The 26,110-nt window shown below is 40.9% G+C and overlaps 1 protein-coding gene across 1 annotated transcript in view; it reads left to right on the top strand.

Moving 5' to 3' along the window:
- KCNH8 (potassium voltage-gated channel subfamily H member 8) overlaps nt 1-26,110 on the top strand; it is a 323,359-nt gene that overhangs the window by 132,923 nt on the left and 164,326 nt on the right. Inside the window, exon 3 of the mRNA XM_036267075.1 lies at nt 7,561-7,692. Coding sequence (XP_036122968.1) covers nt 7,561-7,692 — 132 coding nt within the window. The remainder of the gene's footprint in view (nt 1-7,560; nt 7,693-26,110) is intronic.

Raw genomic sequence — 26,110 nt, forward strand, 5'->3', positions numbered from 1 at the left:
CGCTAAGGGCACATACTTCGGTTGCAGTTTGTCCCCGGCCCTGGTTGATCGTGCGGGTGGCAGCCACTCGATGTGTCCCTTCACATCGATGTTTCTCTCTCTCTCTCCTTCCTCTCTCTCCCTCCCACTCTATCTGTACAAAAAATGGAAAAATATCCTCGGGTGAGGATTAAAAAAAAAAATGAGTCCAGAGGATGTTGCCGTGTGACCCACCTAGAGCTGGAGATCACCTCTTCTGAAGCTTCCTGGGAACCTGAGAAGCAGACACCTGTGAGAGGAGGGCTCAGACAAAGGCTTTGTGAATGAGGTCATAATGTGATGCTGCATCTGTTAACAGTGAGTCTTGGAGCAAAATAAGGCTGAAACATCGCTGGAGGCAAAAATGACAAAATTGAAGCTGTCCTGCCTCAGGAACATCATGAAAAGTCAGAGTTCTTGGGCAAAAACAATGACACTGGGGAAAAAATAGAAGGCATCAGGAAAAGGGGAAAACCAAATATGAGATGGATTGACTCTATAAAAGAGGCTGTAGGCGTGAGCCTCCGCGAGCTGAGCAAGAGTGTTGAGGACAAGGCATTGTGGACATCCCTCACTCATGTTGTCGCCAGGAGTTGGAGCCAACTCAACAGCCAGTAACATACACATGCATGACAACTAGGTAACTTGACTTCGAAACTTTGATCATGAAGTTTGTATAAGTACATTCTCTTTGTCTCATTGAAAACAGCTCCAGTGGTGGTTTTCTGATCTCATTGTCTCATTGTCTCCTCAAGCGAATTTAGAATGAGTGCCATGTTAAGTGCTTAATTAAGGATGTGTTCCAATCTGAAACCAAAGTAGCTGAGTCTCTTTTCAAATAGAAGTCCTACTCTTATTATAGGGTTGAGAGTGAAATTTGTTGATTATCCAAAGGTTTTACTTTGCTTTCTTCTTTCATAATGTGATATTTTAAAAAGTATGTGTATCATTATGATCTATAGCATGGGTAGAAAGAAAAATTTAAATAAAAATAAAACTTAATTTCTAGGACATTGCTAATAGAATAGGATCGTTTCTAAAATAGATGGTAAAGCAAAATCAGGAAATCAAACAAGACTTGTGTTAAATTCTGGTCTTTAACACTTATTAACTATGTGACCCTCAAGACAATACCTACCCATCTCAGTTTTTAGATTTGTAAAGTATGGTTTAGTTTGGTAAAATATTGCTCAGATTGATTGGTGAGAAGTTTAGGTATAATCCATATAAAGCATGTGGTACAGTGTCTGGTACATAATAGAAACGTAGTATTGACAGCAATTACTAACTCCTTGCTGTGTGCATTATATTGTCAGCGTTCTTTTATCCCTATTTCTCATCAGGCTGTACCGCAATGTCCTGGCTCCTCCTCAAAACCTATCCCAGCTAAATTTGTGCTTAAACCATATGGAAAATCCTTTCAATTTTGTAGGTAAAATTATCTGTGTTTATCATCAGAAGCAGTTTGGTTTTCTTAAAGCAAGTAACAGCTCTACTGGTCAATAATCCAGTAAATGATTTGTTGAGCAAGGATGTTGAAACTACTGAATAAGCCCATCTTGGGGATATTCTTTGGATCTCAATTCCCCAAGTTTCTCTTCTACATAATTATTAGAGATTTCTCAGAAGTGAGTATACATACTCCTGGGAGAGGAATGAAGTGTTTTATTTAAAGACAAAAGAAATTTGGAGCAAAATAGAAAGAAGGGAAAGAGATAACTTGACACCTTCAAATCAGTTAAGCATCAGTTGATTCGCCCTTCCTTCCTTTCTTCCTCCCTTCCTTCCTCCCTCCCTCCCTCCCTCCCTCCCTCCCTCCCTCCCTCCCTCCCTCCCTCCCTTCCTTCCTTCCTTCCTTTCTTCCTCCCTTCCTTCCTCCCTCCCTCCCTCCCTCCCTCCCTCCCTCCCTCCCTCCCTCCCTTCCTTTCTTCCTCCCTTCCTTCCTCCCTCCCTCCCTCCCTCCCTCCCTTCCTCCCTCCCTCCCTCCCTCCCTCCCTCCCTCCCTCCCTCCCTTCCTTCCTTCCTTTCTTCCTCCCTTCCTTCCTCCCTCCCTCCCTCCCTCCCTCCCTTCCTTCCTTCCTTCCTTCCTTCCTTCCTTCCTTCCTTCCTTCCTTCCTTCTCTTTCTCTTTCTTTTTCTCCATCTCTTTTTTCAGCTACCCTAACTTAACATAAAACCTTTCTCAAATTTTGAAATGAAACATCTATTAGAACTTAAATCATAGAGAATACGTAAATTGATTGCCCCAGAAATTTGACCTCGTCACAAGTATTGTCCAGCCTTGAACTCCTTACATTTCTTACTCTAAATCTCTAGAGTTGCCAGAATCCTACTATATATTTTCTCATTTTAGTCTAGAAAAACTGAAAATAAGGAAGGATCCTGAAAAGAAGAAAAAAATAGAAACGATAATCCCACAATCCAGCACCATTCATATGTTGTGTGTATTTTGTAATCTTTATTTTTTCCTACACAGAAACAAATGTAAAACACATTCTTTTATGCACTCTTTTCATTACTCATTAAACATTGAAATGAAAGGTATCCATAGCCACTGCCCAGCTCAAGGGGTCTCCAGCTGGTTCAGTTCATCTCTCGCCAACCCCACTCTGCCCTTCACTAATACACTAAGTGTCAGGGCCCCAGTGCCCTTCACTTTGGACCACTAGTATCCTGAGCTGTTTGGAGCAGAAGTGTCTTCTCTAGGAAAATTCTGTGCAGACTAAGTAAAGATCTAAAACATATCCAGGCTGCACTGTAGATCAATGGTCATTAGAAGAGGTATTCTCTGCAGATAAGGTGAAGCCTTGACCTGCTCTTTCCCAAAGAATCATTGCTTTCATCCCTTAGTGTAGAATAAACACCAGAATGAGCTGGTGAGGCAGCCACAGAGGCATGTCTGCTCTGTGTACTCTGGGGGACTTTTTGCTTTTTCTTTTACTATAACAATTCCTTTAGTTCATTCCTCACACTACCCATCCCATTCCTGTTCTCCTTCCCAGTCTCTTGGAAATAGACCTTTCACATTAATAAAAGTTTGGAATGTTGTGCTAATGCTTTAAGTAAACAGTGGAATGTCATTGGGTGTTTCTCTTCAGGACCCTATATCTTCACAGTTTATGGGAAACAGCATGGGAGAAAGACTAGAGACAGGGAGAACACTTGAAAAGTGGGTGAGAGATAGTTAAGGCCCTCACAAGGCACTAGCAATGTGATAAAGAGGAGGGACAACTAAGGGCTCTGTGGTGACTTGGTAGCACTCCCATAGTTGCTCTGCTCTTTCCGCCACAGATACAAGTGTCCAGCATTCAGTTACTATTAACAATGGCCTTGCTCACCTACCTGTGGTCATTTTCCCACCCCACCTCAATACACATCTCTTGGACTAAGGTTTACTACTACTGTCAAACTTGTCACCCCATCAATAAGTAAGTAGCACCGAGACCCTGCTTGTTGAGAACACGACTCATCGGATTTAATGTGAAATGTGAGGAGCACCTGAAAATGTTTAGGTTACATGACTCTGATGCTAATTTAGGATATTATATTATTGTTGTCATAATTGCAAAAACTAAATGTTACATGTATTTATCATCAAAAATCCTGCTTGATACAAGAAACACGGATGTGCAGTGTCTACACCCTATTTTGTGTTACATTGAAAAATGCAACTTGTAACAACTCACATGACAGCATAGTGGTTAAAGAGAGAACAACTCACAACTCAGTTTTCTTTGTATCTGTACCTCCTTGTAATAAGTTATTGAACCATGGACTCATACTAGAGACCTTATCATTAGTTTTTACTTATTGCCAAATAGAATCTTTTCTTTGGGTGGGGGTCTATGGAACACACATAAATCTTTTTCCACTTGTAAATATTAGCAAGTCAATTTCCCCTGCGCCCTTGTTTCCCAGTGAAGAAAAAGAAACTACCAAAAGGGAGACATGGAACATTCCACCAGACTTAAGCTCTATGTAATTATTTATGCAATTCTGAAAATACATTTTACCATATAGGGTATAAACCCTGTTTTCTCCCCCATGAATTGTATTTATCTGTGGAAATTAAAGGTGTTATTAGCTTACACCCTGTCAGAGCCTCATCTGTTTTAGCACTCACCAACCCACATGGTAATTACTGGCTGCTACATACAAAAGGAGTTAAAATTGACACAAGATTTCTGCCCTCTAACCCTGCTTTTAAGAATCCTTCACATCTCTGAGTTTGAGGGTGAGGGAGTTGCTACCTCCCATCTTAACCCTAAGACTTACTGTACCAGGCCTGGCTGCAAGGCATTGCATGGCCAGCATTGCGCTCTTGGGTGAAAAAGGAAGAGGCAGACACTGGGGAATAGCCATGCATTATTACAGTTACATGAAGTTGAAGATGTTTTCAAAGTGCCAGGGTGGAGGGCCTGGTGGAAATATTTAGGAGAGCAGGGAGGGATACATAAGCAAATTGTGTAAAAGGTCTTGCCTTGAACCTGGTTGGTAGCTTTTGGTTTCCATCCTCTTTGTGAAAAAGGAAGCAAGTGTCATAGGCCATGCTTTCTAATTTTAGAGGTGCCCAAAGTCGTCTTTGTAAGACAGTTAATGTGGATAAATGTGAAGGAACAGTTGAAAGAAGAAGGGAAGAAGGGAGGGAGGGAGGAAAAAAAGTCTGTATGTCCTTTTAACTATTTCCCTAATACACTTCTTTTTTTTTTTTTTTTGTTATTTATGCAATGGGAAGGTGGACATCAGCCTATTTCATGCCAAATCATTATCAAACTTAAATTAAGAGGCAGCCATATTACTGAATTTATACAATGTCAGATCACATCTCATTGTGTCTTAAAAGACAGAGCTCAAAGTGATCTATTAGGTCTCCCAGAACATGATGTGAAATGACAGGTTCATCCAGGGCTGATTAGAGAATATTGTAGTGTTGGCAGCTCTTTCCTGGCTTTTGCTTCATTTTGTGCTTTTGCCTGTCTCTAAAATACATTGGTGCACCTGTGCAAGGCTCTATGGAGATGATAATGATGCTTGTGTGAGTGGAGAGATAAAATGGCTTTTCAGGAAAATTAATAATCTCTATTCTGATTTGGATGATGCTCTTACAAGGTAATTGACAGAGAGATGCTTTAAAATGTGAACCAAAATATCAAATTCATTTACCATGTCCCCACTATTACTGACTCTAGGGTCTTATTGATAGCTTGGTCCTATGGTTCTTTTTGTTCCTACCATAGCTACAGAATTAATGAAGAGGGCTTTCAACTTGAAGTAGTAGCCATAGAAAAAAATTGAGGTAAGAGCCATTCTAGGATGATGCAGATAGCAGTGTTTGGCCAAGAAGATGGCTCATTTATGAGGTGTCTCTGTTAGTCATAAAATACAGAAAAGACTTATTGTCTCATGTTTTTTGGGATATTCTACTCACCCTGGACTGAAGGATGTCAGAATATTACAATTGAGGGAACCAAGTTCCAGACAAGTTGGTTGACTTCCCTATGGTCCCATGGCTAGTTCATGTTGGAAGCTGTGGTTGGATCCCAGGTCCCATGGAGTCTGGTGAGGAAGCAGTTAAAGGAAACTGCTGTAATGAAGATATTAAGGACGATGAGTGAAAGGAAACCATAGGGATGAGTCAAAAGAGCAAAGAAGAAAGCATATAAATCAACTGCTCCATCCAGTGTTCAGCTGAAGAAAAAATGATAGATTCCAAGACTGGATGGGTACATCGGCTATGCTGCAAACTGTAAGGTCTGATAGAGGAAAATATCGAGGCTATTTCTGACTCTGTTATTCTGTCTTATACTCAACTTGGAGATCAATTCCCAAGTAAGATGAAAATTTATAGTATTGAAGTATTTCCCATCAAAAGAAAAATGGAGGAAAATTATCTGTGAATACATTAATAGTTTACTTTTTAAGCAACAACTTTTTTATAATATTCAAATATTCTGCCCAGGAATGCTTTTTAGTATAAAATCTAAGCATATATATATATATATATATATATATATATATATATATATATAATATATATATGATGTGCATTTTATTTTATTTTTATTTATTTATTTATTTATTTATTTATTTTATTTTTTTATCCTCACCCGAGGACATTTTTCCATTTTTTGTTCAGGTAGGGGGGGGGGAGGAACAGAGAGAGAGAGAGAAACATCGATGTGAAAGGGACACATCGAGTGGCTGCCACCCACACACTGACCAGGGCCAGGGACAAACTGCAACCAAGGTACCCGGGTCTCTCAGGACCGCAGGCCAACGCTCTAACCGCTGAGCCAAACCGGCCAGGGCTATGATGTGCATTTTAAAATATAGGGGTGGGAAAAAGTATGCTTATAGCTGTGAGTATGCAGTACAGAGTTTATTCGTTTGAGTTAATAAAGCTATTGCAGTAATCATAACCCACATGTGTTTTTCCATACAAATAACTGTAAACCTACATTTGCCAAACCCTGTATACAAAAACATTTCAAAACATAAGTTTTAAGCTTGGACTTGACTATCTTAGTGATATTTCTCATGGTTCTTTTGCTCAAGAAAGAGAATTGAACTTTACTGCTTTTTAAAATCTGTTCATTAAATAAAATACACATGATGGAAAATACACACAGCAAAGTGTAGAGTTGATGTGTTTTCAAAAACTGAACACTCCTATGTAAACAACATGAAGATCATTTAAAAAGTAGTTGACCAGCATGCCAGAGTCCCCTGAGATGTGTCGCCTTCTAATCACGATATACCAAACCTAACCACTGACCTGACTTCTAACGCCATAGATCAGCTTTGCCTGTCTTTGTGCTTAATGTAAATGCATTCATATTGCATTCCACTCATTTGTCTCTGGCTACTTTTGCTCAACATTTTGCTATTGACATTGTTCCATTTCATTGTCAGTTATTGTACACTGCTCATTCACTTTGCTGTGTGATGTTGTATTGTGAGACTATATCTTAATACTGCCAAGCAGTGTTTAAAGTATACGTACCAATTTTCTAACAGCCAGCAACATGGGAGAGTTCAAGTAACTACACACTCGGCCCCAAACTGGGTATTTTCCATCTTTTTTATTTTAGCGTTTCTGGTGAACAATCGCTGATTTTTAAGTTGACTCAATAAACCTCTTGCAAACTCATACCAAACAAAGGTCCTTATTTACAAACTAGGGTGCCCTGGGGGGTGGGAAGGGGCAATGCTGCCTGAAGTGGAATTCTTTACCATCAACAACTTCAAAACAGAAATACAGTTTGAATGATATAAACAGAAATGTCTCAGCACAGACAAGTGTTTTTGTTTAAAATTCTTGGTTATTTTCAGAGAAAGTATTTCATTTGGGCATGAAGAGGTCTGCATATGGGTTAGACATTTATGGAATCTAAACACCGACATATTTTAAGATGTTGAGGGGGGGCAGACATGGGATAGAGGAACACAGTAGAAACTTTATTAACTGTACCACTAATTTTTGAGATTTCTACAGGAAAAAACACAAGGCAGCGGTTGATCTGTATTTTTATTACTATTGCAGGGTCTCCATTTTGGTGCCTGTTGGACATTGTTCCCATAAAGAATGAGAAAGGAGATGTGGTACTTTTTCTGGCGTCCTTCAAAGATATAACAGATACAAGAGTGAAGATTACTCCAGAGGATAAAAGAGAAGGTTTGTACTGTTTTCAGAAAACATTGACAGATGGAGTAACATTTTGAAATGGTTTATTCAAAAACTCTGAATGAAAAAAAAATGGTCTTTTCAAATAATAGCCACTGATAAATATTAGTAACCTAAACGATCAGTATTGGGTACCTATTCCAAAATCACAGAGACTCTCATGAATTTACATTCTTTGCTTTGTCCTAAAGGCTCAGTTGTCGGGAACCAATAGCTCATGTCCCTGTGCAACTAGGGTGAGGATAGGAAAATAATTTATCAAAATTAAAAGAGTTATACCAAGTTGTTTTATTAGGGGAAAACATGAATTGATAGCAATAAGTGAAGTTAAAATGATGTGATTAAAAATACATCTCTTGGTTTCATCTCAACTACAGCAGCTCAAAACTAAGACTTTCAAAATTTCATTTTATGTACAAAGTTAAAAACTCAAGTTGAGGGGTTCTTAGAGTGGAATGTTGCAAAGAAACGTGTATCTGTACTTTAGTGTCTGACCATATAATAACGTGTTTTAAGGCACGAACAAGCTTTTCAATGACCCTTAAAAGATTTTTTCTAAGACTTTATATGTTGCTTACTTTATATTTTTTTGTCTGTAGCTTATTAAGAAACAACCTGGCCCTGGCCAGTTTGCCTCAGTGGTTAGAGCAGCAGCCCTCTGACTAGTGAGTCCAGGGTTCGATTCCAGTCAAGGGCACATACCTCAGTTGCGGTTCTTCCCCTGCCCTGGTCAAGTCCTACAGGAGGCAACCGGTTGATGTGTCCCTCTCACGTTGATGTGTTTTTTTTTTCTCTCTCTCTCCTCTCTCTCCCTTCCTCCCACTCTACCTGGAAAAATATCCTCGGGTGAGGATTAAAAAAGAAACAACCTGCATTTTATGCAAACTGACAAAGAGTAATACTGGAAAACTGCTGCTATTATTTTGCTTAAACAGGAGCAGAATGAGATGATTTGGTGACCAGAGAAAAGTACTTGTCACTATAGGGCTTTCCTATGTTGTAAGTTCTTTACTAGAAGCAGCTATTTGACATTTCAACAATTATGTCTTTTTAAGAATGGACTCTTTTTAAAAAATGTGTGTGAGTATTTAAAATAGATGGTCTCTCACCTGGCTGATGTGGCTCAGTGGTTGAGCATTGACCCATGCTCCAAGAGGTCACATGTTCAATTCCCGATCAGGGCACATGCCCAGGTTGTGGGCCTGATCCCCAGTGGGGGGCGTGCAGGAGGAGGCCAATCAATGTTCTCTCTCATTGACGTTTCTCTTTCTCCCTCTCCCTTCCTCTCTCTAAAGTCAATAAAAACATTTTTTTTAATAAAATATATTGTCTCTTCAAGAGACAATATATTTTATTTTAAGAGATCATATGTTGTCTATTGAAATCGGTGCAGTTTTTGTTTTTACTTTTTGCTTTGGTATTTAGAATGCAAAAGGTCAGTATGAACTGTGTTTATTCACATTTCTGACACCAAATGTGTAGGGTTTTTCATATCCGTTCTACAACTCTCTGGACACCTACCCAATGTCTTACAATTTAATTCGGTTCTGACACTAACGACCTGAAGTTAGTGTCAGCTGCCACAGGTTTAAGGGCCCCTTCCCACAAGACAACTCTTACTTTAGACGCCAATCACAGTGCTGGACGCCTGGCATACCCACAAACTTCTGTCCAACTAGGCTACAGTCAGCGGTTCCCACTTGGATAATTTGCCAGAAAGGCTCACAGAACCCAGGGAAACACTTTACTTACATTATTACAAAGGATATAACTCAGGGCAGCCAAATGGAAGGGGTGCGTAGGGCAAGACATGGGTAAGAGGTTGGAGAGCTGACATGCTCCTTCTGGGTTTGCCAGAACATATTTTTTCTGTGGCTACCTTATTATAAATGTCCCTCAAAAGTATGTGGTATTCTTATAGAGGTAAAGTAACTACTGCAAGCCAGCATGATTATAAAATGATCCTAAAACATAGTAAGGTATATTTCTCTCTCTCTCTCTCTATCTCTCTCTCTCTCTCTCTCTCTCTCTCTCTCTCTCTCTCTCTCTCTCTTTCTCTCTTTCACCTGTACTTAATAGAGAAAAATACCTTACAATTCACCAATTGATGGCAGGTCTTGCAGGAAAGGCACACTTCATGTATGATATTTTCAGAACTTCAAGATAAGAGTTTAAAAATCATTCAAATGTCAGTGTAACTGCAGCAGTATTGTATCATAGCACTAGAAAACTCTGAGTGAGCATGTAGCCTGACTTGACCTGGTACTGCATCTCATACCAATGTTATCACTAAAGTTCAAGTACATTGTAGAAATAAGGTTTGTATTGGTTAAATTAATTCCCTACTAAGTCTCATATGATGGACTTCATTTAGGAGATATAAGTTGTGTACTTCTATTTTTAAAATAATACTTCAATCATTAATATCATTGGGGTTTGATTTGAAATGTGGAAAAAAATATTTTATAGAAAGGCTGACAAGGTATGTACCCAGTTGCATGTCTCAATTTTCCAATCTTTTGTTGCAGCAGTTCATTCACCATGCTAATTTTGTTTTTCATTTAAGCCAATTTAGTATAATAATGTGCCTTGTTTTTCCAGACACAGGGTCCAGCGCAGTTATTTTGTTTATTTCTTACAGGCATCCCAGATTTGGTTTGAAATCACTGGGTCATTCATTATGTGGCAACAACGTCATCAGTTATCCCATAACTGGGAAGTTCCATTTTGGGTTTCTAAAAAGTGAGCACTTCAAATTTGGGTTGAGAATGTAGGGGTTGCTGTAGGAAGCTTTTTGCATAATCTTTAGTGGTCGTACAAATTAGGATTCAAATGCTTTGGCATCCTTCTTTGAGGTCTAACTTTTGGCAAGCAGTCTCAGTACAGTCGAAAGATTGTCATTCTATCTACTTTACTAACTAATAAATAGCTTCAGAAGAAATAATAAAAATAAAAACTATACATCATAATTAGGTATAAATTGCATTTATCTACAAGAACCTGAACACCTAACATAAACTTAAACAATAAGGGCTTATTTTTCTCACATTTTGAAGAATCTGGAGCTGGGCAGCCCATGGTTGGAACAGCAACAGCAACAGCAACACTCAAAGGCACTCACACTCTGTTAGCCTTTCTGCTCTGCTGTTCTTAACATGCCATTTGCCACCCTTATACTTGTCACCTCGTGGTTGTAAGATGCCTACTGCACCTTTAGAACTTATTTCTGTTAGGTAGACAGAAAGGAGAATGAAGGACAAGGGGCAAAGTCTTTTCTCTGTGAGATGCTACATTTGAATGCAGGAAGGAATGTCCTTCCTTTTGCATCCCTCTCCTGCCTGGGATTTCCATCAATGTGTCATTGACCATGACTCTGTCCCATGCCATGGTCACTTCTAACTTCAAGAAAGACTATGAAATCAAGGTTTTTGGTCTACTTTTTAAGTTTGTATATGCTTATAATGGAAATAGCCAAAGATGAAGTTGAATCAGAGTGTCCAGTATTTATTGACTAGATAAGAAGGCAGATGGATTACCCAAGGTCCGACACTGCAGAAAAGTGAGACTTAAGAGAGTGAGTGGACTGCCTAAAGCCTCAGTGCTTTGAAACGGTAGAGACAGGACTGAAACCCAGGACTGGCTAGTCTAAGAGCTCCTATCTTTTTACCATGCCTGGAGCCTTCTCTGACATCAAATGGGAGAACATTGGAAATGAGGTGGGAAGAAGGATGGGCTTTTCTCAGTTTCTTTCCCAAACTCCTACGCATGATTGTCATGGAAAATGATAGCACCTGCCCCAATTTGTTTCATTATTCGCATTTTGCAAGTTCTCACTATTCAAAGTATAGTCTCAAGGAGGAAATGACATATCAGCATCATCTGGGAGCTCATTAGAAATGCAGAATCTCAGGCCCTACATGAGAGCCCTGAACTAGAATCTACATTTCAACAAGACGCCCAGCTGATTCACAGCACATCCGAGTTGGAGAAGCCTTGGGCCATACATGTTCTTTAGAAGGGCCTTCCCTGACCATCTAGTTGGAACTTGTCCACCTCCAGTCACTCTATCACAATGCCTTGTTCATCATCTTCATAGCATTTATGGTTATCAGAAACAACTTTTTGCCAATAATTAGTGTATTTTCTAATTGTTCTCCACACCATTAAATTGTAACCTTCATCAGGAAACAGGCTTTGCCTCTGTTGCTCAAGATTATAAACCCAACGCACATGGAGTGACTGTCTAATAGTAGACAGTCAATGAATATTTGATGGAAGGATGGATAAATAAATAAATGCATAAATGATGTCCAATTTAGGAAATTTGACAATTTAGAGATGGAAAACAGTAACATTCTTGCTTTTCATGATTATCAAAGCTGAGTGTCTCCGGCGTACATTCTGATGAATATATTGTTTGGTTGTGTTCTGCTTGATTTAAGTCAAAGACAATTTGACACGTATTTACCAAAGGCAGTGCCCTCTCAAAATGTGTTCTTGCTGCTGGTATTGAATGGCCCTTTCACTTCAAATAGAATCTCTGCTGTTGGTTAATTTTTTGTTCTTGTTGACTTTTGGATTTGTTTTTCAGTTTCTGAGAATCTCAGTTTGGTCACATTATTTGAGACAATGGAAGTCATTTGTTTTTAAAAAATATAGTCTCCAAAAGGACAGACATTAAGCCACTGATGAGATATTAATTAAGTCTAAGATGATTATATGTACTTTGAATATTTTAATTTTCAATGTGGAACATAGTAATAATGTTCCTTTCACTTGCTGAAATAGTCTGCCTGATTCTGGTTTGTTTTTGTTTTTTTTGCTTGCATAATAAAAGAACACATGCAAAAATTCTAGCAGAGAACAGTGACCTGAAGAAAGAACTACTGTAAAAATTGATACTTTTTCTGAGTAGTTAGGTTGCCCTTTCAAGGAGAGCAGTATCAATTCTTGTCAAGTATGTGATGAAACTGGAAATGAAGAGCCCCAATAGATGCTTAAAGTGACTAAAGAAATTTAATCACATCTGTATTTTATTGTATTACTTATATTTTAAAACGCGAAGGGTTGTTGTTTTTTTTAACATGTTCACTGATATGATTGTCTCATACAATCTTATTAAAGCAAATAGTATAAGCTACAGTTCATAAACTAAGTTGCCTTTAGAGACTATGGGGTAACATGATGAGTGAAATGCTGTGATAACTCATGGTGAGGACTTGAGGCATAATATACATGGAATACTTCACCAAGTCATTCCATTTTAAAGACAAAGTTTCAATATTCTGCAGTCAATCAAAATATACTTATGGACTAAATTTCTTCTATTAATTAGTAATTAATAATTATTGGACAAAACTTTATTAAACTAATTTTTTATTAGTCTAATTGTTATTTTAAAATTTTTAGTTTTTTTACTTTGAGAATGGAGAAATGCTCTTAACCCTTTCTGGTGAATTTAATATTTAAAAACTTTTCACAGTTGAATGATCAGTTACTTGGAGCACCAGACAAATATGTACTAAGAAGCTTAATAAGTTCAGTCTGGGAGTTTAAAAAGCCATATAACTCGACTCCCTGGTTGAATGTACATTCTTTTTTTTTAAATCCTCACCTGAGGACATTTTCCCATTTTTTGTTCAGATAGAGTGGAGGGAGAGAGAGGAAGAGAGAGAGAGAGAAACATAGATGTGAAAGGGACACAAGTGGCTGCCACCCGCACGACCAACCAGAGCCGGGGACAAACTGCAACTGAGGTACATGCCCTTAGCAGGAACCAATCCCGGGTCTCTGGACCGCAGGCCGATGCTCTAACTGCTGAGCCAAACTGGCCAGGGCGAATGTACATTCTTAATAAAATTCTATATATCCATCAGAATTCACCTAGATCTTGGTAGAAGGAAATGTTTCCAATTCAGGGATTATCACTGTGATGCTATTGTCATGAGTGATGGTAGCATCACCTAGACTGGCTGGAAACCATGGACAGAAAGGTGTGCAAGTACCTGCATCTTTAGCTTCAGCATCTTGTAGAGAGGCGTGCTTGGGACCAGCAGGACATCATGGGTTTGTGCTTCAGTGGCTGGTTGGGTGGGGTGTTTACCCTTTTGTTTTTCTTTCTTTCTTTCTTTTTAAAATAATTTTTCTTTATTGATTTTTAGAGAGAGAGGAAGGGAAAGTAGAGAGATAGAGACATCAATGAGAGAGAACATATACTGGCCACCTCCTGCATGCCCCCCTACTTGGGATCAGGTCCACAACCTGGGCATTTGCCCTGACAAGGAATCGAACTAGTGACCTCTTGCTGCCTGGGTCAGTGCTCAACCACTGAGCCACACCAGCTGGGCTGTTTCTCTTTTTATATGGGTTAATATGGAATGGCTTTGCCAGTGTGAGGAAAACAGACTATTGAGTGCCAAGAGCTTAGGTCCGAGCTATTTAGAGAACCGCTAGTTTTTAAGTGGTTTCTTGAGATAGAATCTATTTCTGTCAAAGATGCTGTGAAGATTGCTGAAAAGATAATAAAGGATTTAGAATATTACATAAATTTGCTTGATAAAGCAGCAGCAGGGTTGGAGAGGATTGACTCGTTTTGAAAGAAGTTCTGTGGGTAAGATGCTATCAAACAGCATCACATGCTACAGAGAAATTGTCAAAGGAAGAATCAACTGAGGTGGCCAACTTCATTGTTGACTTATTTTAAGAAATTGCCACTTCAGCACTCACCACCCTGATGCGTCAGCAGCTATCAACACTGAGGTAAGACCCTTCACCAGCAAAAAGATTAGGAAATGCTGAAAGCTCAGATAATAGTTAGCATTTTTAGCAGTAAAATATTTTTAAATTAAAGGACGTACATTTTTAGACATAATGCCATTGCACACTTAGATAAAGATAACTTTTGTATGCACTAGGAAACAAAAAATTCAATTGACTTTCTTTATTGCTACATTTGCTTTATTGCAGTGGTCTCTAACTAAAGCTGCAGTATCTTAAAGGTATGCCAGTAGATGCAAAAATTCTAGACAGCCCTGGCCAGTGTGGCTCAGTTGGTTGAGTGTCGTCCAATGCACCAAGAGGTCACAGGTTTGATTCCCAGTCAGGGCACATGCCTGGGTTGTGGGCTTGACTCCCAGTAGGGTGTGTGCAGGAGGCAACCAACTGATGTCTCTCTCTCTCTCTCTCTCTCTCTCTCTCTCTCTCTCTCTCGCCCTTCCTTTTTCTCTAAAGTCAATAAAAACATTTTTTTTTTAATTCTAAATAAAAAAATATGTATTAAATTAATCCTCTCAAAAACCTTGTGATGTAGGCAATATTATCATTGATGTCTCAAAAGTTAAGTAACATGTCCAGGGTCATAAAGCTAGTAAGTGGCTAGGTCAAAAGTTGAACCCAAGCCTTGTTTAGTTTCCATTTGATTTGTAATCACAGTATAAAGGAATATATCTATAATATCATGTTATAATGGAAATACAAACTGTGTAAGCTTATATCCACTACAAAAATTATATCTGGTCATTTATAAAAATCATGGGAAAAAATAGGAACATATAGAAAGAATGAAAAAGGAAATACATTATTTCTAGAGTCATTTTCAGAAAAACAAAAAACACATCTTTCACACATCCATTCATCTATTTTCACCCAATACATTTCTTTTTTTCTTTTTTTTTCTTTTTTTTAATCCTCACCCGAGGACATTTTTCCAGTTTTTGTACAGGTAGAGTGGAGGGAGAGAGAGGAACAGAGAGAGAGAGAGAAACATCGACATGAAAGGGACACATTGAGTGGCTGCCACCCGCACGACCAACCAGGGCCGGGGACAAACTGCAACCGAGGTACGTGCCCTTAGCGGGAACCGAACCCGGTCTCTCCGGACCACAGGTCGATGCTCTAACCACTGAGCCAAACCGGCCAGGGCCACCCAATACATTTCTATGTAAATTTCAGTTTTTAAAGCAATAAATTTATTCCATAATAAATCTGACTTATAGGAATTCTTATATAAAAGTTCATTCCTTTTTTTTTTAATTAAAGATCATTTTATTATGCTTGGATCCTTTAAGAAAGAAGAAAAGGAACATTGAATGTCCTACTATCGATAAAGTACCTTTACCCACCAATCATCCCATTAAATTTTCTTAGAAGAAGCACTTAAAATTTTGAAACTGAGTAAGTATTGCTGTATGTGCTTTAGAGCCATTAGAAAACCATCTAATTTTTCTCTTCTGTGTAAACTGCATGTTCTTCTGCTTACTACTTAGGTTTTTCTTATCACCAGCCCTTTACTCGTAGCTGCAATTTCCCTTTAAGCCCTCTCAAAGTCCATATTCTCCTTTGATTGGACAAATGGTGCATTCTAAGGCCTATTATATCTCATCACTGCAGAGTGTAATGAAAGGGTAACTTTTAAATGCCTGCATTGTATGTATTATACCCCCATCAGGACGATGGTTAAAAATAATTACGACTATCATTCAAGTTATAAGCTATGATGATCCTTGAGATAATGTCTATTTTTCAATCATCAGTCATTTATATCATCTTGTAATTGCAAACCTGTAAAAACTCTTTTCATACTGATAGTTTCCCATCACTCACTTAAGAATAGATCAAAATTCAAAATACATAATCCCTTTCTTACTTACTCTTCTTTTCTGGATTAATGCAATCAGAAAGCTTTAATGATGACTATTTCTACCTACTATACAATAGTAATAGTATAAATGTCAGAAGTTTTTGATGTAGGGTGAAGTCTACATCAAGACACTGAAAGATTAAATGTATGCATTTCCAAAATATCACCAAAATGACAGTGAAGATATTTTTTAAGACAAAAATCACAGGTCAGTGATAATAACATAATTGATGAGTGTGAACTGATTTAATGGATCTGAGCTACCTAAATTCTAACCAGCTATGGAAAAAGCTAAGGAGAAACATTATTTCCACTGTAGAACTTTCCAAAAGCTCCAGAAGAGATACAGTGATACCTCGGTTCTCGAACATAATTCGTTCCAGGAGGACGGTCGAGAACCGAATTGTTCGAGAACCGAAGCAATGAAACCCAATAGGAAAGCGGACTCCACAAAGCGTGACTCTCTCTCTGCACTCACACTGATGACGCAAGCAAGGCGCGCTGGGCCGAATGAACGCCATTCGGCTCAACTCGGAAGTTCGAGTTCCAAATATTTGTTCGGATTCCGAGACAAAAGTTTCTCGAATCCTGATTTGGTCGAAAACCGAGGCGTTCAAGAACCGAGGTATCACTGTGTATGTCCAAAAGTGATAATAATGGTAAAGCTAAAACCGGAAAGATAAAAGTGTTTTTAAGAAGCAGCTAGAGCTCTGGCTGGTTTGGCTCAGCGGTGAGAGCGTGGGCCCACGGACCGGAGAGTCCAGGGTTTGGTTCCCACTAAGGGCATGTACCTCAGTTGCAGTTTGTCCCCGGCCCCAGTTGGGGTCATGTGGATGGCAGCCACTCAATGTGTCTCTCTCACATCAATGTTTCTCTCTCCCTCTCTCCCTCCCACTCTATCTGAAGATAAATGCAAAAAAATGTCCTTGGATGAAGATTAAAAAAAGAAGCAGCAGCAGCTAGAGCCATAGATTCCCTCCCTTATATGTGCAACTACCACTGTCAATTCCCAAACCATCATGTTTCCTGGAAAACCAGTATCAGAGGGATCAACATTTGGTGGGAAAGAAAGAAAGCAGAATTGAGCACATGACTTTGAGTTCTGATATAGTCATAAAAAGGCCTCCTGGCTTTTTACAATGATCTTTCAGGATTGTCCTAAGTTGGATGAGGGGCCTGGACACTCACACTAACCAGTCATTGTAGGCAAGCTGTCCTCACAAACAGTGCATGTCATGGGCAAGATGATCCTTTTCTACCAAGGGCATTCCCAACAGCTGGGAAAATAGACCCTTTGATTATGAAGGAGAAAATAGAGGGCAAAGCACACCTCCTGCCCTGCAGAAAACTTGAGACATCCTTTTGTGAGAACGAAATAGAAGAGTCTCAGATGGAAGGAAACTGCACAAGCATACAGGTGAAGTATAAAGAAGGAGGAAACAAACATCTTTACATCACACATATTGAAACCCCAATTCTCTTCTTCAAATTGGCTCCTAGAATGCTAGCAGCCAAGTATGTACTCTTCTGATCAGGTTTCAGAAAAATCTGAACAGCACAGGAGGAAAGTTCTAAATACGTTAATATTGCTCATGGAAATGGCCCATCCATTTCACTCGATTACACAGCAAGTTTGATGCCTACTGATGGGCTTAGACCTTCTGTTCAGATTTATCATGTTTCTCTCTTAAATATGAGCAGATATCCAAGTCTACGCAGACTTCTACTGAAAGCATCTAAAATAAGAGACATAAATCAACATAAACAAAGAGTAAAAAAGAAGCACCTTGCATTAGAAGTAACTCTTTAGGAATAACAAAACTTAATATTTAATATCTCTAGAGAGATAAAAATATATATTAAATCCATGTAGAATGCTGTGGAGAAAAAAGAATTTAAACTACAAAAACACTAAAAAATTAAAAAATTAATGATGGTAACTTTTAAAATGTCAGTAGAAAGAGTGGAAGGTTACGTTGAGGAATCTTGCAGAAATGGAGCAAATGTACAAAGATATAGAACCTAAAATGAAAAGATAATGAAATTAGAGAGTGTCTAGGGCTGTACTGTCGTCCTAAAACTTTCTGTGATGATGGAAATGTCCTGTATTAGCACTAATACAGTATCCGCTTGCGACATATGACTATTGGACACTTGAAATCTTGCCAGTGAGACCAAGGTACTGAATTTTTTAATCTATTTAATTTTAATTAATTTAGATGCAAATATGAGAATCCACATGTTTCTAGCAGTTGTCATATTGAATGGCAGGGAGAAAGAGGAGAGGGGAAGGGAGGGGAGGGGAGGGGAGGGGAGGGGAGGGGAGGGGAGGGGAGGGGAGGGGAGGGGGGGAGGGGAGGGGAGGGGAGGGGAGGGGAAAGAGAAATGAAGAGAGGAATCCATCAATCAACTAATACAAGTTCCTGGAACTGAAGGTCTTAAGTGTCCACACTGTGAAATGACACTGCACAAAAACGATGACTCTTGGCTTCTATAAAGAAAAATTAAAAAGTAATATACAAGGGATCAGAAACCAGAATGCCTTTGGACTTTTCAAGAGGAATACTGGAAGCTAGAAAATGCTGCAACAATGTCTTAAAAATCGGTGCATGGGTCAACGCTCAACCACTGAGCCATACTGGCCAGACAAACACTTTTGTGTATTCTCTGTGAGGTACTTACATTGAGGAGCTGGTTATTCATATTAGGAAAAACAATGTATTACTCAAAAGGGAAGAACAACATTCAAAATTAGTCCTCATATGAAGAAGAAAGCGGGGGAAAGTTTCCACTGTCATAGGAGAACCAGGAGATGTCTGCAGGAAAAGAGTTCATGTCCAGCACTTGACTGTGTGCCAGGAGGCTGAAGGGTGCATGATTTCACCAGTGATCCCAGTTAATCCTGCTATAAGGTCCTAGAGCTGCCCTGGATGGTTTTTCTCAGTGGATAGAACATTGGCCAGTGACCAAAGAGTTACGAGTTTGATTACTGGTCAAGGGCACATATCTGGGTTGCAGGTTTGATACCCAGTCGGGGCATGTGCAGCAGGCAACCAGTTGATGGGTCTCTCTCACATCGTGTTTCTTGCTCACTCGCTCTTTTCTCTCCTCTTCCCTCCCTTCCACTCTTTCTAATAAAAAAAAAAAAAATCGCCCTGGCCGGTTTGGCTCAGCGGTTAGAGCATCAGCCTGTGGTCCAGAGAGACCCGGGTTCGGTTCCTGCTAAGGGCACGTACTTCGGTTGCAGTTTGTCCCCGGCCCTGGATGGTCGTGCGGGTGGCAGCCACTTGATGTGTCCCTTTCACGTCGATGTTTCTCTCTCTCTCTCCCTCTCTCTCCCTCCCGCTCTATCTGTACAAAAAATGGAAAAATGTCCTCAGGTGAGGATAAAAAAAAAAAAAATCAATGGAAAAAGTGATTAACAAAAAAAATGGTCCTACAGCTAGTGAGTGTCTAAGGTTCCATCCGTGGTCTGGCTTCAAAACCAAAAGGAAATATATCATTCTAAAGAATTCATTCTAAAGGACTATTTCAGAGGCAGATTAGTTAGTGGAGAGAGCACCAGAGCAGGAGCCCCAGGGCAGGATTGTTGTTCATCTTCCTTACTGATAAAGTGAAGCAATATTCAGGAAGTGAGTGTGTGATGTATTTCATACAGTTTGCCTATCGGGAGATGTGGTGTCATATTGAAGACTATTTCAGATCATCTGTGTCCTTCAATTATCAGGAAAAGGTCCACTTTCCATGTGTTTCTTGGATCCACCAAAAAAAGAAAAACAAAAAACGGTGCTTCTGATACCATTGTAATTAGCTAGTTATTAATAATAGGAAAGGAGCAAAGGGAAGGCCAGACATTATAGGCATGTCATTTGGGCAGCTTCACCAGGAAGTTGTAACTTTGTACTCCTCGGGGAACCAGCAGCCCATTCCCTGCAGAATCACTGGAGGAAGGAGTACAACAAAGGGGAGATAGACACAAGCCATGTGAAGATGAGGTGACTAGGGAGGGTACTTGCCTGTCAGTCAAGCCTGGGAACCAGGGACTGTTCAGAATGCATGGAGCCATCACAAGCCTGCGCAAATTTGGGAATACATAATCCCCTAAACCAAGGAGCTTTCTCTCTCATTGCTCTTGGCTCTTGGCTCTCTTGCATTCACCCATATGGCCCGCGGCCATGTGGACCCATGGACTGCAGTGGGAAGCACAAGCTAAGCTAGCCTGATGCTGGACTGGACTCGGCTCCGACACGGAAGGAAAACTCTGGACACTGGCTCTGATTTTAGTTCTGCGGAAGCCCCAGCGACACTTCTGTGACTGGACTAAAGGAAATGGGACCTTAGAAACTCAGGGGTTTAATTCAACACAAATAAAAATCACTCGTTGTTCCATATGAGTCACGGAAAATTCTTTTCCTCATCATATCAAAAGAAATCCACTCCCACAAGCAACAGGAGGGGACAAGGGCCTCCCCCCACTGGTAACACTTCTATATTAGGAGGATGATCCCCTAAGGCTTATATATTTCCTAAGACATAAAACAGGGAATATTTCCTGAATTTTTTTCAAATGACTATTCGAATCCATATGGCTTCATACCAGTAGACCTCAAGCTAATCTGTGTTAACAGTCTTAAATGGACAGCTCCTCTCCTAACTGACCTAAGCCCCGCACAGTCTCGTGGCCTGATTGGAGTTTAATCAGTTACCTTTGGGGAGAAGGGTATTTAAAGGCCTATCAATTCAACACAATACAACTTTTGCTGATTCTATCACAGTGTTTATATCTGAGTGAAATCCATTTCACGGCAGCAGAAGTATTCCAGTTCTTAAAGAAAGCCAGTATTCTTTCCAATATTGCGGTGAGCCCTGTTGCAGTCAGCTTGGGCTGCTCTAACAAAATACCGTGGACTGGGTGACCTGGACAATAGCCTCTCATCTCTCACAGTCTGGAGGCTAGAAAATTGAGGCGCCAGCATTGTTATCAGTGGGGAGCTCTCCAGGTCCGCACCTGTTGTCTGGGGAAGTGGGGTTCTTAAAATGAGAAAAGGAATTTTCTGAGACTCGCCCGAGAGGATGAGATCTTGTAGAAAGCTTTATTTTTGTGGAATCAGACTGTTACCTGAAAGGGGAGCTGGCTCTTGGCGCGTCTGCCTAGGGCCAGATCGGTAGTGTGCGGGTTCTTGACTTCGTGCAGGAAAAGTTTCACAGCATGAGTCCATGTGAATTTTAGAGGATGCTTATTAAAGCTGGGGGTAGTGAAAGAAGGTAAAGGCTGGGGAAATGAGCCTAGGCTGGTCTGCTTTGGCTCACTAGGAAGTCAGAGACAAGGACAGGTTCAGGGGGGTTGCCTGGGATGAAATGCCACTGCTCATTGCTGCCCTGGTTGCAAGCTTTGTGGGGTCCCTCGGAGTCTAGGAGATGCCTGCCTGTGGGGGAACTAAAGGGGGTGATGGGCATGCTCCTGGGAAGGTGTGGGCAAGCTGACTCCTTTGTCTGGAGGCTTTTATGTCTCTCTTGCAGGCAGGAATCTTGGAGGTGTCAGGGGAAGGTTTCAGCCAAGTATTCATCAGTTTTCCAGGTGTGCTCCTTCAGGGTCCTGGTCCTCACTGATTGGTCAGTGTCAGAGCAGGTGGCCGTTAGTCATTGCAGCTGGTCCTGGTGTTTCTGGGTCTGGAGCTGAAATACAACTGAGGACTAGATGTCATTTCTAGGGAGGTGACCTTCTGTACCTGCTGCAAATTGCTCTGTCCGTTCGTTCAGCTATCTGTCTCAGGTTCCCTATCCCTCTTGTCCTGGGTTCCTAGCCTGTCTCAAAACCAATGAGTTTCCCAGGTCCCATCTCCTTGGTCCTCCCAAGGAAAAAGTCTAGCTATGTCTTTAGCAGGGCTAGGATTAAAGCCATTGCCCAGAATTTCCATTTCATAGCTGCACAATCCAATCCATCATCATGCTAGCTTAGCTTGTGTTCCCAGCTGTAGTCCACCAGTCTATTGTGTGTGGGGTCTGCATGGCTGTGGGCCAGGTGACATCTAGGGCCACATGGCTATGGAGGGATCACAGGCAAATGCAAGGAAGTAGGAGCAAAACCAGAGGAACAAGGGCACCAAGCACCAAGAGAGCAAACTCTTTTGTCTGGGGGATTATGTATGTCCTAGTTTTTGTGGGGTTGTAGTGGCCTCACCCCCTCTGGTCAATGATTTCTGTCCCAAGTTAGACTGACAGGCAACTTCCCTATGTCACCTCTACTATACTGTGTGTGTGTCCATCTTCCATTTGTTGGACCCCTTCCCCCAGCGATCTGTGGGGAATGGGCTGGTGGTTCCCTGACAAGAGTAAAGTTTGAGTTTCCTGGTGAAGCTGCCCACATGACCCATGCTTATAATGTCTGGTCTTCCCTTTTTTAAAAAAAAATATGTTTTATTGCCCTGGCCGGTTTGGCTCAGAGGTTAGAGCGTCGGCCTGCCGTCCAGAGAGACCCGGGTTCGGTTCCCGCTAAGGGCGCGTACCTCAGTTGCAGTTTGTCCCCAGCCCTGGTTGGTCATGTGGGTGACAGCCACTTGATGTGCCCCTTTCACGATGATGTTTCTCTCTCTCTCTCTCCCTCCCATTCTATCTGTACAAAATATCAAAAAATGTCCTCAGGTGAGGATAATATAGATGATAGATAGATAGATAGATAGATAGATAGATAGATAGATAGATAGACAGAGATAGAGATATGTTTTATTGATTTTAGAGAGTTGGGGAGAGGGAGAGAGAGAAACGTCATCAGGCCCACAACCTGGTCATGTGTTCTGACCTGGAATCGAACTGGTGACCTCTTGGTGCATGGGCTGATGCTCAACCACTGAGCCACACTGGCTGGGCAGCTCCTTCCTTATTTTAGTAACTAGCCAATTACAACAGTAACAGCATAACAGGTTCTGGTGAAGAACCTTCCTTCTGGCTTCCACATGGCTGCCTCTCTCTTTGACCTCAAATGGGAGGCTCTGGTCTCTTCTTCTGTTTTTGTTCCCTCACCCGAGGACATTTTTGCATTTATCTTCAGATAGAGCGGGAGGGAGAGAGGGAGAAAGAGAGAGAGAGAGAAATATTGGTGTGAGAGAGACATATTGACTGGTTGCCACCCACACAACCCCAACTGGGGCCGGGAATGAACTGCAATTGAGGTATGTGCCCTTAGCAGGAACCAAACCCGGGTCTTTCTGGTCCATGGGCCGATGCTCTAACCACTGAACCAAACCAGCCAGGGCTCTTCTTCTTCTTATAAGGGCACCAATGCCATCATGGAGGCATCACCCTCAGGACCTCATCTAAATATTGTTACCTCCCAAAGACCCCACCTCCTAATACCATCACATTGGGAGTTAGGGCTTCAACATATGAATTGGGGGAGGGGGCACAAACATTCAGTCCATAACAAGTGCACACATAAACAGAGCCCACAAGTGTTGCTTTTGTTTCTACAAGAAGCTTAAGATTTCAAGCACTTTGGATTTTCATGCTCACTTACCATACACTTTTTCTGGGTGACATTGAGTTGTGAAGCTTTCTATTTACATTTCAACAAGGAATTGTGGGCCTGGTGTCACATGTGAAGGGAATCACAAGGCAAGTTATCAGCAAACCTCACAGCACTACGTTAACTGCTGAAATCACTCCCTGTCCTTCCTTTTCAAATCTTTTCCCACTTTGGATAGACATTGGTCACACTATTTTCAAAGGAGAGGCTTTGCTTCTAAGTATTGTGTTGAGAAAAGCATAAATGATTACTTTTAATTCTTCAACAACTGAGACAGAAAAAATTGTCTCAGAAGAAATGACACTGTGTACTTAACAAATTAATACCACTTCTTCATATAAAAAATATGAGAATCTTTCATAAATAGTCAGTGAAGCACATCTTTTTCTTCAAAGGACCAGTTAGAGCTGATGAAAACCAAACCAAATCAAACAATAGAAAGAAACAAGATAACTTGATCTTTTTATAGAGTAACAGCACAATCAAGTCTGTTTCATAGAAGAGAAAAAAAAAATGAAAGATTCATGGTTCTCAGTGATCTTCCCTACTGCCATCTCTCAAACTCAGGATTTTGAGAGAAAACATCTCAAATGATACAAATTTTTTTTTTTTTATGGACACTGTATTGAAGAAATTCTAGCCTCTGGAAGTTGTTGCTGGCTGACAGCCCTGAGCTGTGAGCTCCCTACAGGGATTGCCGGATGTGAAAAGAGGACCTATCTAAGGTAACATTGCTTCTCCTGAAACCTGCCTCCAGTGAATGCTCAAGGTGTGGGGAGAGTGGGTGGGGAGGCCCAGTCCTCTCTTCGAACTTGAGATAATTCTGAAATATATTCCCAGCTTCAGAACTCTGCAGAAACTGCCTGAGACCTTTGTTGAGATGGTAGCACAACCTCACTTTTCCCTCTGTCCAATCTGCCGCAATCTTGTTGTGCTCCCTTTTCCAACAGATGTGGACCCCAAGGGCATGCCCTAATGGTCTGCCTGCGTGCAACTCTGGGCTTTACTGGGCTTCTTGGGGGACTAAACTCAATCTTAGTCTCTCTCTCTCTCTCTCTCTCTCTCTCTCACACACACACACACACACACACACACACACAGCAAATTTGCCTTCTGTTACAATGAAAACCAAGGGTTACATTAAATCCGTTTTCAAGGGAGCAAGGCAGACTGCCTTAACAAAAATTCCAGTGATGCTAACAAGCAAAACTCAACAGCGTGAGCAACAGTTTTAACTGGAAACAGCCCCAAATCACAACTCTCTAGGGTTCAAGTGGAATCAGAATGAAACAGTAAGATTAAGATTTGATACCAGCCAAATGTGTATTTCCGATGTCTGTCTCAGACTTGGCAGGGTTGTCTTGTGGTTCTCACCGAAGCTGCGCGGAGTGGTTTCCAGCCCTGTTCCACGTGCTAGTGTCCCCTCCTCAGAGGCCCGCCTGCCAGGGCTGCTGTTGTGTAAGATCGCAGGCTCCCCCTGAAGCTGGGAGAGGACCGCTCACTCCCTGCGCTAGCGCACTTCCCCTTTTATGCAAATTACGAGGGCAAGGGAAGAGCTGTCTGAAGGGAATATCAAACTTGACTGTTGGTGGAAACAGTATTTGGAGGTTTAATTGTGTTTCATAAAGTCAGAAGGCCACACCGTGGTAAGTGTCCTGTTTCACTGTTGTCTCACCTGCTCCGAAAGGAGCCATCAAGCATCTAGGCACACGGGTGCAAAAGGAAAACCTTGCCTTTGCGTAGGCCACCGATGGGGAGAGAATCACTGAAACACATTCTTCTCTACAGTAAAGCAGAGCTGCAGAAAAGTGTTTTGAACAAGCGATATGGTTATTTCTGAGCAGGAATGAAAGAGGCTGGGGGAAGTGAGGGGAAGGCTTCTCAAAGGATGTGAGAGTTTCAGAGGGAAATATTTGGATAGGATGGTGAAACATAACCCAAAAGTCAGATTCTCGTCACAAGCTATTGGAACCTCTGAGCGTAATAGTTGATCCAGAAACTGGAAATCTGGCATCAAAGGTACTCTCGGTAGAGAAGGAATACAGCCATTTGCTTTGACACTGGGCTCAATTTGTTGGAGGGTTGGGTTAAGTGTCTCCCCTCACCCACTATTTCTGTGTTCTCTTGGGCCTTGTTTATTGCCTTAAGTAGCTTTTTGGATCATCTATATGTAAGAACCTCCTGGGAGAAAAGAATGGGAACTCTGTACCCAAGAAATATTAAAATATGTGTAAGACAGGGCTGGGTCT

The sequence above is a fragment of the Molossus molossus genome, unplaced genomic scaffold (genome assembly GCF_014108415.1).
Source record: "Molossus molossus isolate mMolMol1 unplaced genomic scaffold, mMolMol1.p scaffold_m16_p_18, whole genome shotgun sequence".
Classification (NCBI taxonomy): domain Eukaryota; kingdom Metazoa; phylum Chordata; class Mammalia; order Chiroptera; family Molossidae; genus Molossus; species Molossus molossus.